This window comes from Centroberyx affinis, unplaced genomic scaffold, assembly GCF_046629955.1.
Source record: "Centroberyx affinis isolate AG114_WGS23_722 - 3 ecotype Tasmania unplaced genomic scaffold, CSIRO-AGI_Caff_v1 ptg000857l_1, whole genome shotgun sequence".
NCBI classification, from domain to species: domain Eukaryota; kingdom Metazoa; phylum Chordata; class Actinopteri; order Beryciformes; family Berycidae; genus Centroberyx; species Centroberyx affinis.
In genome coordinates, this window is record NW_027279451.1 from 469,557 (window position 1) to 482,544 (window position 12,988).

The 12,988-nt window shown below is 43.9% G+C and overlaps 1 protein-coding gene across 1 annotated transcript; it reads right to left on the minus strand.

Annotated features, from left to right (window-relative positions):
• Positions 1-267: 267 nt before the first annotated feature.
• On the minus strand, positions 268-2,050 carry LOC139645392 (transcription factor Sox-1a). The gene has a single exon (XM_071521082.1). It carries the CDS (start codon positions 1,870-1,872, stop codon positions 838-840), a length of 1,035 nt encoding a protein of 344 aa, XP_071377183.1. The 5' UTR covers positions 1,873-2,050; the 3' UTR covers positions 268-837.
• Between the last annotated feature and the right edge of the window lie 10,938 nt (positions 2,051-12,988).

Consider the following 12,988-nt stretch of genomic DNA (forward strand, 5'->3'; position numbering starts at 1 on the left):
GAAATCGGTTTACGTAGGCCTAGAGACCGTAGCTTTTATGCACAATTACGCACAAACAATTAGGCTATTTAAGAGCTTGTGTGATCTATGGCTGGCAACAAACTGACAATTTAAATAGGTGGATATGGCCCGAGACTCTGCTTGATGATATTCTCATAGGCTCAAACATGAAACACTCTTGTTGACATAGAATAGTGAAAATAATCAATCTAAGACCGCTCTTTTAAGAATCAAAGCAACATATGTGAAATTTATTCAATTCTTCTTCAATGCAATATCAGGGCTTTTCACTTGCAGAAAAGCACTTAAATTACAACAGCAGTTGCCCGTCAGTCTTTGAAATATTAAAATTATTCACAATTTACAATAATTAGGTTATTACAATAAAAAGAGATGATTTCGAGAATTAAGACACAGGCTTCTGCAAATGAACACAAATGTTTAAGGAATGCGATTTTTTCCATATATATTTTAAAGCACTTTTTTTTATGATTATGACACATCTTATCTCATTTTCAATAACTTACAAGAACCCCAAAATTATGAGACAATTTAACCAAATATCCTTGTGAACTTGGCGTAGCCCTGAACTAAGACTGTGTTAAGTAATGGACAAAAAATGATAGCACAATAACCAATAATTCAACATCATTTTCGTTATATAATTCCACTGTTGGCTATTGAAAAAAGCCGAGATGAATATGCTATTTACCCTTCATTTACAATATCATAAACATTCTGTACAAAATGCAGGTAGTTCTGGGACCGGGATAATTTAGAAAAGAGGTAAATATTTGGTTATGTGTTGGTTTGCAGTTTTCAATTATTCTGTGAGCTCTAAATGTGTGTTAGAGGGACCGTCCCGTTCACTCCAGCCGTGGCGCTCTGGTAATGCTGCGGCAAGGCGTGGAGTCTACTTTGCACTGACGGGTCCCCCGGCTCTCCGGTCGGTAAATACATGCTTATCATCTCTCTCAAGTCTCCGGGGCAAGGACCCCGTGAGTGTGTGCTGCTGACGGGAGGGCTTACACTCGGCTCCGACTTCACCAGCGACCCTAACGTCCCCATGGCAGCTGAGGAGGAGACGCCGGAGCCCTGGTGCTGTGTGTAGGTGATCCCGGCGTAACCGGATGGAGAGGCGCTCATGTAGCTCTGAGAGTTCGAGATGGGGCTGTACTGCAGGGTTGTCATGTCGTAGCGGTGCATGGGCTGGGGGTTGTGTGAATGGTGGTGGTGTGAGTGGTGGTGGTGGTGCGCCCCGCTTCCCGGGTGCTGGCTGTAGGCTAACTGAGCCTCCTGCATCATCGCTGCGGCCGCCGCGGCTGCAGCCACCTGCCCCGAGTACGCACCGTTCGCCCAGCCGTTCATGTGCGCGTAGCCGGAGCCGGCGGAGCCCCCGTGACCTCCGGGGCTCTCTAACCTCTGCCCGACCCCGGATGAACTCATGCCGACCCCTAAACCAACTCCACCGCCCCCACCGGCCCCAGAAAGCAGTCCACCAGCCAGGGAATACTTGTCCTTTTTCAGCAGCGTCTTGGTCTTCCGTCTTGGCCGGTACTTGTAATCCGGATGCTCCTTCATGTGCATGGCTCGCAACCGTTTCGCCTCGTCGATGAAAGGGCGCTTCTCAGCCTCGGACATCACCTTCCACTCGGCGCCCAGTCGCTTGCTGATCTCAGAGTTGTGCATTTTAGGGTTCTCCTGTGCCATCTTTCTCCGCTGCCCGCGGGACCACACCATGAACGCGTTCATCGGTCTCTTCACCCGGTCCTGATTCGCTTTAGACCCGCCGTTCGGCCCCGTTTGCCCCGTGGTCGTGTTCGTTTGGGGACCAGGGGAATGGAGGTCAGTTTCCATCATCATGCTATACATTCACCTGGTTTTCAAACTTCGCCACCAACAGAGAAAAAAAGTCTATTTGAAGGTACGATAGGGCAGGTGCGCGCACAGGATGACTAGGTTACAAAGCTACTATTCTACCCCCAAATGAATCAAATGCGAGATGACAAATAATCCGAAAAAGGAATATAAATGTTCTCCAGCGTCAGTATTTTACCCTCTCTTCGCTGGGGTTGGTTCACATCCACTGTGATAGAATGCGCATTTGAGCCACTTTCCCTGTCGGAGTTGAGAAGTTAGTTAAAGCGGCGGCCATATGATGCGCACTGACAGCGGTTAAATGAGCCACAAGCGGCCAATGAGGCTCTAGCAGCAGGATGATTTGCATGGCGCTTGGTCAGGTGACTCTCAGACCGTAGAGGAAGAACACACTGGAGGAGGAGGGGGGTTGAAAGGAGGGTCACCCCCACAAATAGCACGAGGCATATGAAATCTCCAAACACACACTCTTAAAGACTTAAACTAAAAAAAAAAAAGTAACTAACAAAGACTTGGAAGCAATGATGTGACGATAAGAAGGTGGGTCCAATCGGTGATGATCATAAGTCAAACATCCACCATACAAACATAAACAAAATTATGTTTTCGGAAAATCATACATTTTTACTATTCCCCTTAAAATACACCATCCTCATAAAACTTTGAGACTACTTAATATGATATATAGGCTATATGTAAATCACAGGCTAAAAAGGTGGGTGAATTATTCCTCTAATAAAAAGGTGGGTGAACTGATTTAGGTGCTTACCCTCCACTGCATACTTGTTTGTAAGTCAGCAAATTATGCTTGCAATCTTGTATCTTTTACAGACATAAGAAAATGCACTCGTCTGTTATTGGAATTTAATTTCAAAATTTCACCGGGGCCCAATTCTATTTTTATTTGTACTTTCCCGCCACTTAGGCCCAATTCAAATCCAAACATCTTGATGCACATCCCACCTTAAATGCCATTTTGCAGAGCATCTCTCTCTCTCTCTCTCTCTCTCTCTCTCTCTCTCTCTCTCTCTCTCTGTCTCTTTCCCTCTCTGCTCTCTGCTTTATCAGCTGTCAGAGAAAGCAAGCCTGCACACTCGACGCACAACATGATGTGAAAGAGATTTGGCAAACTGTTGGTCTAATAAAGAAGCCCATTCGGATAACCTATACGCCTAGGTGAAATTGCCGGGGCAAAGCGCCGTTATCGCCGTCTACTGGTGATGGTGAATCAATTCAGCTTCTGCAGCAACTTCAGCAACTGTGTGTTTGCATCTGTTTGGCGTTGTAATTTTTTTGTAGACATTGTATATGGTTAATACATTTTATGTAGTTAATATCCAGTCAAATATTCCTAAATCAGGAGAGGGAAGGGTCCGTGTATCTTCGGGTCCGCACATACATAATCCAAATTTCACAGCTGACCTCCCCTGAAAAGCCCAATCAACCTCTAATTGAAAGGGAAAACAAAATACCCCTTCCCTGCGGCGAGACTAACGATTTAATCATTCTATCATACTTTGCTGTTTTTAATTAGAGCTTAGCCTGATATAGCGCTCAGTTTAGGGCCTGCGGGAGCGGGATCATTCAGACGGATCCGTGCCCGTTTGGTAATAGGGTTAACTGGATCTCACAATGGTCAATAAACATTTCCAGTGATCCAGGCCATGTGGCTTATGGCCCGAGAAAGATCACATTATGATGATGACACCCAGCGAGCTGGGCGGTGTGTGCCATGTGAAAATATTCCGAGGCGGGATATCACACATCCCAAGAAATTGAGCCTTTTAACTTTTTTGTCCAATACGACAAAAAAACGGCAACGACAAAAACGACAAAAAGTTTACCCAATAAGAATGCAACACAATCCATTAAGCCGCAATACTGCCGTAACAATATCCTGAGCTTGTCACCGTATAGTCTTATAATAACAGGATAGTAACACTATAGGCCTAATAATTATAATGATAATAATAATAATGATAATAATAATAATACTAATAATACTAATATAATAATAATAATAATAATAATACACGTTAGTCTAATCAAGATAAAGATTTAAAAATCAAACGTTTTATTTTTTAACAATTAAAAGGCAGCAATTAAGATTTTGATTGACCAAACTGGATGTACTGGTAACCCAAAATGATACTAACAAATGTAAACTGACACAGTTTTCAGACACAGATTAGGACAAATATCCTATTTCTAATTTCAACCAAACTACAAGCTAATTTTAACTGATATCACAATGCATCGTGCACGAAGACAGCTGCGTACACCAGGTGTTATTAGCCTCAAACAACCTGAGCACGTCGAATATCTAGCCCATTAAAAAAAAAAAACAATAACACATCAATCATGGTGCAGCCTGAAGACTGGACCCGAATAAGAACAGCAAATAATAAAACCTCATAATATAATATATATGATATAAATAATAATAATAATAATAATAATATTAATAATGCTCTACACTAACAATGTATTATTGTTATTATTATTGTTAATATTATTATCATTATTGTTAGCATTATTATCATTATTATTATTAGGTGTTATTCTTGTCATTGTTGAGCCAAAACTCTGAGTGGCCTTAGTGTTGCACGCTACAGAAGGGATTAGCCTTTAGAGTGACATTGGGACCCTGGTGGCCCGTATTTACTCTCGCTGTCATTCCCCATCAGCCGCGTCTCTTTTTACAATCCTCCTCGTTTCTTTGTGCGCCCTCTGCAATGGGCCGTGCGCGCTGCTGCAGCGGTGCACGGCGGGGGCCAGGGGTCACGGCGGTTATTCAGCCCCCAAAAGAAAACAAGAGCAATGGGTACTTTATGTGCGTGTTGTTCAAATCAAAGGTTGGCTAACAAGGGAAAGGTTATGAATAAACTCAACTGCGAGCCTCCCGAGTGATACAGCGAGCGGCCAGCGGCTGCGTTTCATCCGCACTCGCAGGTTTTAGTTCGAGCTGCGGTGATGGTGAATTTAAGTGACGCTCAATGGTTAGGCTGCTACCTGTTTCAACATAAGCCGTTTCTAATCATGAATTTGCAAACTCCATCCTTCACAAAGCTAAATACCTAACCATCATCCCCTCTCCGCCCCCAAATACAGAAGTTAGCCAATTGTATCTTACTCTATGACACCAAGACGCTCTAATCTTTTCTCCTAAAATAGCCTAGCTCATGCACAATTTCCACCACGTGTTTGTGTGCGTGCGTGAGTGCGTGCGCGTACGAGGAAAGGGGGGGGGGGGTGTAGGGGAAGAGAGGTCTGATCACCTACACATAGTATAAGACTGCGGTATAAAAGGTCACATGGGTTAATTATAGGCCTATTTGACCCTGCTATCGAGAAAAACACCTGTTTCAGAGATCCAACGAGCTCCAACGTACACAGAGATCTGTTGATCAGTAACCCCCCCCCCCCGCGCCCCGCGAGACACACACACACACACACACACACACACACACACACACACACACACACACACACACACACACCTTTCCCCACCGCGAAGTGAAAACCATGCACTCACCGCGAGAGAATCGTGTCACCTTACTATTGACAGCCACTAACATGCTTAAAAACAATTAAGGTTTTAATAAATAAACATCTGGATGATTCAAACAAAATTTTAAACAAAATAATTGTATTGCATGTTTCTCGAGAATTCGGCAAAAAGGGATGAGAGAGGTAGTTTACAGAGATGACGGCCGTTCACTCCCAACTAGATCAGTATAAATATCCATCAGCCACTTTCTCTGTCAGAGAAACAAACTGCGTCGGGTAGAGAGCAACTGGTAGCACTGTGAGGCTATCACTGTGCGCGCTGTGCAGCCAAACCCAAGGGAGCTCACTTCTCCCAAAATAAAACGACAGCCTGAAGCTATAAACACATATTATCTGCACTGAATTATACACAACAGAGCACAGACATTCCGAAATAAAGGTTGCCAATTATAAAGCCCTTAGCGACTGATTTATTTCAGTACGCAGCCATTGCGCATAGATATCATATGCACTCAAGTTTCATTTACTACTCATTTCATCCGCAATTTCACTTCAGATTTTACACGAAAAAATAAGGATTTTACGCACAACAGATTGGCTAACCGGCGGTGCATATAAGATAAAGATTTATCAAAAGGTCCTTTTTGCGTACAGAAGTGTCGGCTCAGTTGTGCAAACTTACGCATGTTCCCCTCGCTCCCTCTACTGCAGACCATGTGGGAAGATTTCTCCCTCCATACTCCTAAAGCCGTCCTAAACCCTCCAAAGCTTCATGTAAGACCGCTACTCCCACTAAAATCTGGCCGCTTGAGTGCCAAGGCCATCCATGCCCGGTGCCCAAACCCACCACTCAACACACACTGAGGGGGAGAGACAAGAAGAAATGACATTTATTATACACTCTAAAAAGACAATTCCAAGTTATTGTTTCTCTCGGCGAAAGGGGTTTGCTTCTAACATAATGAAGCGTCTTTTGTGTGGCACGGAACAATACAAAACAAGTATTCTAATAAATAGCCACTTTTTTGTTGGCTCTCCAGGATGAATGGGCTGGAGCGGCGGGGCTCTGAAAGGCAGCTGTGCCGCATTCGGGGAGGAGGGGCGGGGACTTGGCGAGGAGCCCCGTCCGCGTCCAACATCCCCCCCCCCCCCCACACAACCCCCTCTCTCCTCCCCCCTCCTGGATACTGACTCCCATTACTGATCCTGGAACAGAAGAATACGGAAAGAGAGGGGAAAGGGGGGGGGGGAGGTTGACTTTGGAGGCTGCTTTACTCTGGACATACTCTGTTTCCCATAATGCCTCACAGGTTTGCCTACAGTCAAACCATCAAACGTTGCACTATTATTTACTGTAAAGCCCGCAGTATCACAGAGTCCAGTCAGGTTTAGTTTAGGCTATATGAACCTGCACAGCTTGCCAGCATATGGTTCTGACAGCTTCAGGATGGACAAACACATGTGCACCCACACACAAACACACACACACACAGGCATGCACACACACACACGAGCGCACGCACACACACACACATACAGCACAGTATACAAAAGACTACGCTAAGCTCATTAATATATTGGTTTCCTCTGTGGGAGAAACACTTTGCCCCCCCCCCCCCCCTCTCTCTCTCTCTCACTCACATACACACACATACACATACACACAGGTTAAGTTTGAATAAGAGGTCAGAGAGACACAGCAGTGTCACTGTCTGTTTCAGATAGAATTAACCCCCTGACTCAGATCCACTGAGTCCCTGCTCCCCTCCATTGATCACCAAAACTCAGATGGATTCACCTGTGTTACAGAGATTAATTTCTCTCTCTAACCCTCACTCCTCTCATTTGTTTTCCTAACAGGGTTGAACAGTTCCTATACTATAAATGAATCATTCAGCGGCTGGCTGAAGCCCTGAATGTTGATTCCCTCCTCGCCTATTACAGTCTCCCGGCTAGCCACAGCCTGTCCTGGCCACAGGGTTTCCAGAGACAGGCGCTGTGACTTGTGGCTGCTGTAGCTGGCAGGTGTCTGTTAAAGGCATTAATCTGTTTGCCAGTACAAATAAAAGTAATAGCTTGGTCTCCTATTATATGGCAACAGGGATTGGTATAGTTTTGGATCACACAATTGGTAGGAGTAACAGGACAAAGATATACAATCTGTCATTATCTTTGGGGTGCAGTGTTGCTTCACTGCAAAAAAAATGACAGTTCTCCTTGTCTGTGTGTATAATGTCATTGCTGTATAATGACTAGGTGAGTTTAACAAGACAGACAGTGGGCAAGCATTGCGTTGTCCCCCTCCCATATTTCCCCTAAAATCTCTAGTTTTATGAGGGGGATACATTTCATTAATGTGCCCTAATAAGGGGGATGTCATCGCTCCATCAACTCACCGTAATTTGCCCCCTGCATGCAATGTCATGATACTCCTCAATGGTATTTCTTTTCTGATTCATTAGGCCAGGGTGTTTAGACAACCTTTATGCCCTTTCATTTACTTGCTACCCAGGAAAATACTGCCTCTCTGCAGATCAAAACATCTCATGAGTTGTGTCATCTTCACTGATTTGCAAGTTCTGAGTATATCCTTTGTCACTTTGTGAAATGTTGATACTGGATCAAGTCGGCGGTTGCCTAAGTTTTGAAGAAGTCAAAATTTGAATAACGCAGAGTGGACATACACATAAACCGGGACATTGACAGGAAGTGGTAAACTATGGTAAAAGGAAAGTTGAAACTATTGGGAAAGAAATCAAGAAAGAGAGAGGCAGAGAGAGAGAGAGATCGGGTCAGGGTCAGGCCTAAAAGCATCGAGGGAAGAGTGAGCCAATCTGCTGAAAGCATAGAGGGTCTTGGCTCTGTTCATATGGTCTATCTGAGACAAACACAAATCTCCATAAGCCGACCCTCAAAAAAAAAAAAGACTTCAAAAACAGGAGGAGGAAACCACACACACACACACGCAACACGCACACACAGGACACACATAAATCAAACATAAAAAGACAAGGACCTGAGATTGATATCAAGATATAACTTCTCTCTGTCACTCTATGTTTTTCTCATCCTTGTTCGCTCTCTGTGGAAAAGAAAAAAGCTGTACCCTTGTCCAAAAAGCAGTATAAAGCAGTATGTGGTATCACTTAGGTATCACAAAGCTGTTCTACAGTTGCTCAGAGTATATTGATTACATTTAGTAGCTTTAATTTAACAAGGACACAATAATAAGGACGATAGAGTGTTTTGAGTTCTCGGGCTATTTGTAATCCACTTTCCTTTGAACTCACTCTTAAACACTTTTCGAGTACAGCACATAGCATTAAAATTTGTGAGGTACACATTCATGTAAGAATGCGTCTAAGCTGCCAGATTTTTAAGCTTATTTTCACATTTATGAAGGCACACTGAATAGGGTGTAGAAAATGGCAAAACACTCGTAATTACATGGATGGAGATCCAGTGTTGAGAATATTCAGCACTCCTCACATGTTTTAAAATTAGTGGTTGGTATGGCTTGTATGCAGTACTTGTTGTATGCAGTACTTGTTTATAGCACTAATTCATAGTATTTAGCACAATCCTTCATGTCCTCATTGAGTGTCAAAGCAGAATGGTAACCCCAAACTGCCAAACAGAAAGTCTGTATTTTTGACGGAGAGAGCATAACATGACATTCAAATCTGGGGCACTCTTGTCTAAAAGCAATTTGTTCTTTTGTTGCTTCGTGTGCTCTAATTTCATCTTCTTCTCTGAGTAGAATCATATGATACGAGAATAGAAGGGTTAGATAGAGGGGTGAGTCACAGACAGGATGACATGAACAAGTGAGAAAGTGTGTGAGAGAGAGAGAGAGAGAGAGAGAGAGAGAGAGAGAGAGAGAGACCAGGGAGGCCAATGTCAATCCCATGGCAAACAGCAGTGGATAATCATGGGCTTTGGGAAAACACTGTGTCCATAATGCTATTACCCAGGATTACCTACTCCAGCAGAGAGGGTGAGACTCTCTTCACAATGTGCCACAGACCTTTCAGATAATCATCTTATCACAGATGACAAACCCAGAAGAAACATCCCATTATTCAAGAAGAAAAAGCCCTACAGCATGTTTAGATGAAGACATAGGCCTATAATATTAGAGTGGAAAAATATCAGATTCTGAAATTAGCACGCCAGTCTCTCCCCCACTTCCTCTCTTCCTCTCTCTCTTGCTCTCTCGCCGGATCTTTCTCCCGGGGCTTTCTCTTTTCCCCGCAGGGCAATTACAGACAAGATTTTATGCATTGTTGGGCTTATCAATTAGCCATAACACCTTCCCCTCTGATTGGTCTGTAATGAGTGTAATGGTTTTAACAGTCAGGAGTCGCAACTCTTAGAGGGGCTGTGCTAATGGTGTCGCCACGGCGATGGATTCACAGTAACAGCTCCGTGGAAAGGAGGAGGGGGGTGGGATGAGGGGGGCTTGGCGATATAGTCAGCTCTCCCTAACACATCTCTAATTAGAGCTCACAGTCAGTCATTACTGATGGAATAGGGTGTAACACTAATGGCTATCAGGCAAGCCCCCACAAGCAACAGAGGGGGTATATGAGGGTTGTAAGGTGAGAGGAGCAGAAAATGTATAGAGGAGAAAATGTCTGGAGATTATGGCGAGGAGACGAGGTGAAATGGAAAGTAAGATGGAGGGGATGGGGGGGGTCAAGGAGTGATGGGAGAGATTAGAGGGAAGTGCAGCAAGCAGCGGAGAAGGTTTTTTTTTTAATGTTTTAATGTACAGTAGTCAGTCAGGAGAGGTCAGGGACCATTAATGGAAGATCTTTTTTTTTTGATGATGATGATGTTTGAATATCTGTCATGTTACAGACTTGCCAGAGATAGGGATGGCAAGAAAGCGGCTGGTGGGGGGGGGGGGGGTGTTGGGGAGGGGGAGGCAGAAGAAAGAGAGCGTAAGAGTGACAGAGATGAGGGTGAGGGAGGGGAGGAGAGGGGAGGGGGGGCAGTGAGACGGTCTCCTATCCCAGCAAACATTTCAAGTGACTGATCTCACCGGTGGCGCATGCGTCGGAGGCCGAAGGGATTACTTAGTGTTGATGCACAAGGCTGCCTATAAAGGCAGCTAGAGGAAATGCTGGAATAAAAGATAAACCTATTTTAGCCTCTATAGTGGCCATATACATGATAGCATACTGCGTTTAGAATAATAACCTTTGCAATTCATGCGTAAACATTACCACTCGCACTCATGTTACAAAATTATATCCTTGTAATTAAATACAGTGTTTATTCGGTTACACCACTGTAAAACAAGTTTTCCTCAAAATCACCATTCCCCTAACATTATATGCTGTCATGTCGGCAAATGGTCGAGATAAAGTCACGTTCTGACTCAACGTCTATTAGACTTGTTGGCCTCGACGCAGGTTGAGGAAATGTTTGCTGGGTAGTTAAGCACTTTGGCACTTAGACCTTGTTAGCACTGATGCACTTTGCAGCCTTTACAGCTAGTGATGTGTGTTTTTATGCTTGTCAGCACTAAACTGTAGCTACTGTAGCAAAACGGGGAAGCGGAGGTGAAGACAGGGAGGGTGGATGACAGGAAACCAATGTTAGGAGAACAGACAAGTGAGTGAGTAGTAAATAGAAGTATGATTCGTCCTCACTGGCCCCTCTCTCGGCAGAAGAGTCCAGGTCTGGGTAGCTATGCCAATTTATATGCCGACACTGGTGTTATCAGGTTTTCACCAGACACAAGTCTAGAGTGGATGCCGCGTAGGTGAAAATTGGCATAACTGAAAATTGTCTGTCTGAGAAGGGGCCAATAATGCCCTCCAGGTAATTTTAATGCATAGCGTTCAGTGGTTACATAGCTTACAGTCTCCCTGGGATGAGATAAAGGTCTAGGTAGCGCAAAAACCCTAGAATCTACAAAAGCAAGAGAAGCAAGGGACACACCGTTGAATCCTATAACAGATGAAGTTGTCAGCTGTCAACAAACCACACAACTCACCAACTCACACATTCATGCTGCCATGGTTGCTAAAAAACGGATTTAGCTACTGGTTTGTTGCTTTTAAACCCGAGGAGGAAACATTGTGTGCTGTAACCCATTGTGTTTAGTAACCTTACTAACTACAGTGGCAGCACCTTGGCCTTTGAGAGAGGTAAAGGACTTCAGGGGGCCTCACTATTACCAAGCTCAGCCTTGAGTGCGCGCGCGCACGTGTGTGTGTGTGTGTGTGTGTGTGTGTGTGCGTGTGCGTGTGTTTATGTGTGTGCAGCTGAGGCTTAGGGGGGCTCCTCAGTTGCCTAACTATGATTGGCCCGTACTCCCTCACCCAGAATTTGAAATAAGGTCATCATCCCCGGGAGGCCCCAAGTCAAAGCCTTCCTTCTTCACCTGCCCTTTAACTCTCCTCATCCCCTCCTTTTCTTAATTTTCCCTTTCTCCATGGTCCCATCTTTCCTTCCTTCGCTTTATTTCCTTATTTTTTATTTCCATTTTTCCTTGTTTATACAATAATTGCCTCTTCCTTGGGTAACTTTCATGGCTTCCCTCTTCCCAAAGAGAACATGAAGACCAAAGAAAGAAGCACATCACACTGACTCCTCAGCCTCTTCAGTTATGCTTATATGTAAAATTGTCCTTTACCTCAACAGTCGTAGTTTGTTTTTGTTTGTTTGTTTGTTTTTTGTCTCATGCAAAAAAGGAGCTTTCCGTAATGGCATTGGGCCTTAATACTGTAATTTGATTGGAGAAATGAATATTTTGGATTAGCAAAACATTAGAAAGAGAAATGGCATCGTTAGTAGATAAGGCAGGTAATAAGCGTATTAAAGCTTGCACTGTGTGTGTGTGTGTGTGTGTGTGTGTGTGTGTGTGTGTGTGTCAGTCAGAGTGGCACAGCACAGATGCATATCCAATAGGAGGCTGAGTGAGCAGGACAATAACACACCATTCTAATGCTAATCAAGGAGGCCATTAATGTTTACATTCAAAATCAGGCCCTTCCAAAGAAATACATTCACTCCCTGCTAAACTAGGATAATTAGTTCCCTCTTAAACCCATATTCCATTAACTCAGGTGAATCCATCTGAGTTTCATCAAATTTCTGCTTTATTTTGCATGATAATGCAATTTAAAAGCAAATGACATATTCAGACTACTGGGGGAGGGAGGGCACCTATGAGAAAATAATATATGTGTAAAATGCATCTTGTTCTATTCTACGTGTAATTGTAAATATTTAAAAGAGTTTCCATAATTCAGTGTGACTGGTTTATGCATAAATTCATCTTTAACAGTAAACAGCTTATTGGAGATTAGTCACCGATGCTTCAAATGCTTACTGCTGGTTGTCTGCATACTTTTTATCTATGACACTTCATATTACAGTATCACCCTGATGCCGTGAGGTTGAAACTACAAGGCCAGCTCTCGGTGATGGTGTGAATTTCCTCCTTCGAAGGGGGCTTGCTCCGCAAAACAACTCCCCAAAAACGCAATAAAATACCAGGCAACCACCTTTGGCTTTCCTTTGCTGAGTGAAACGCTCATTTGTGTTTTGGTGTTTTCACCAAAGGGGGGAGGGAGGGAGGGAG

Coding starts and splice junctions, on each gene's coding strand:
- LOC139645392 (XM_071521082.1), bottom strand. CDS start 1,872: ATGTATAGCATGATGATGGAAACTGACCTCCATTCCCCTGGTCCCCAA.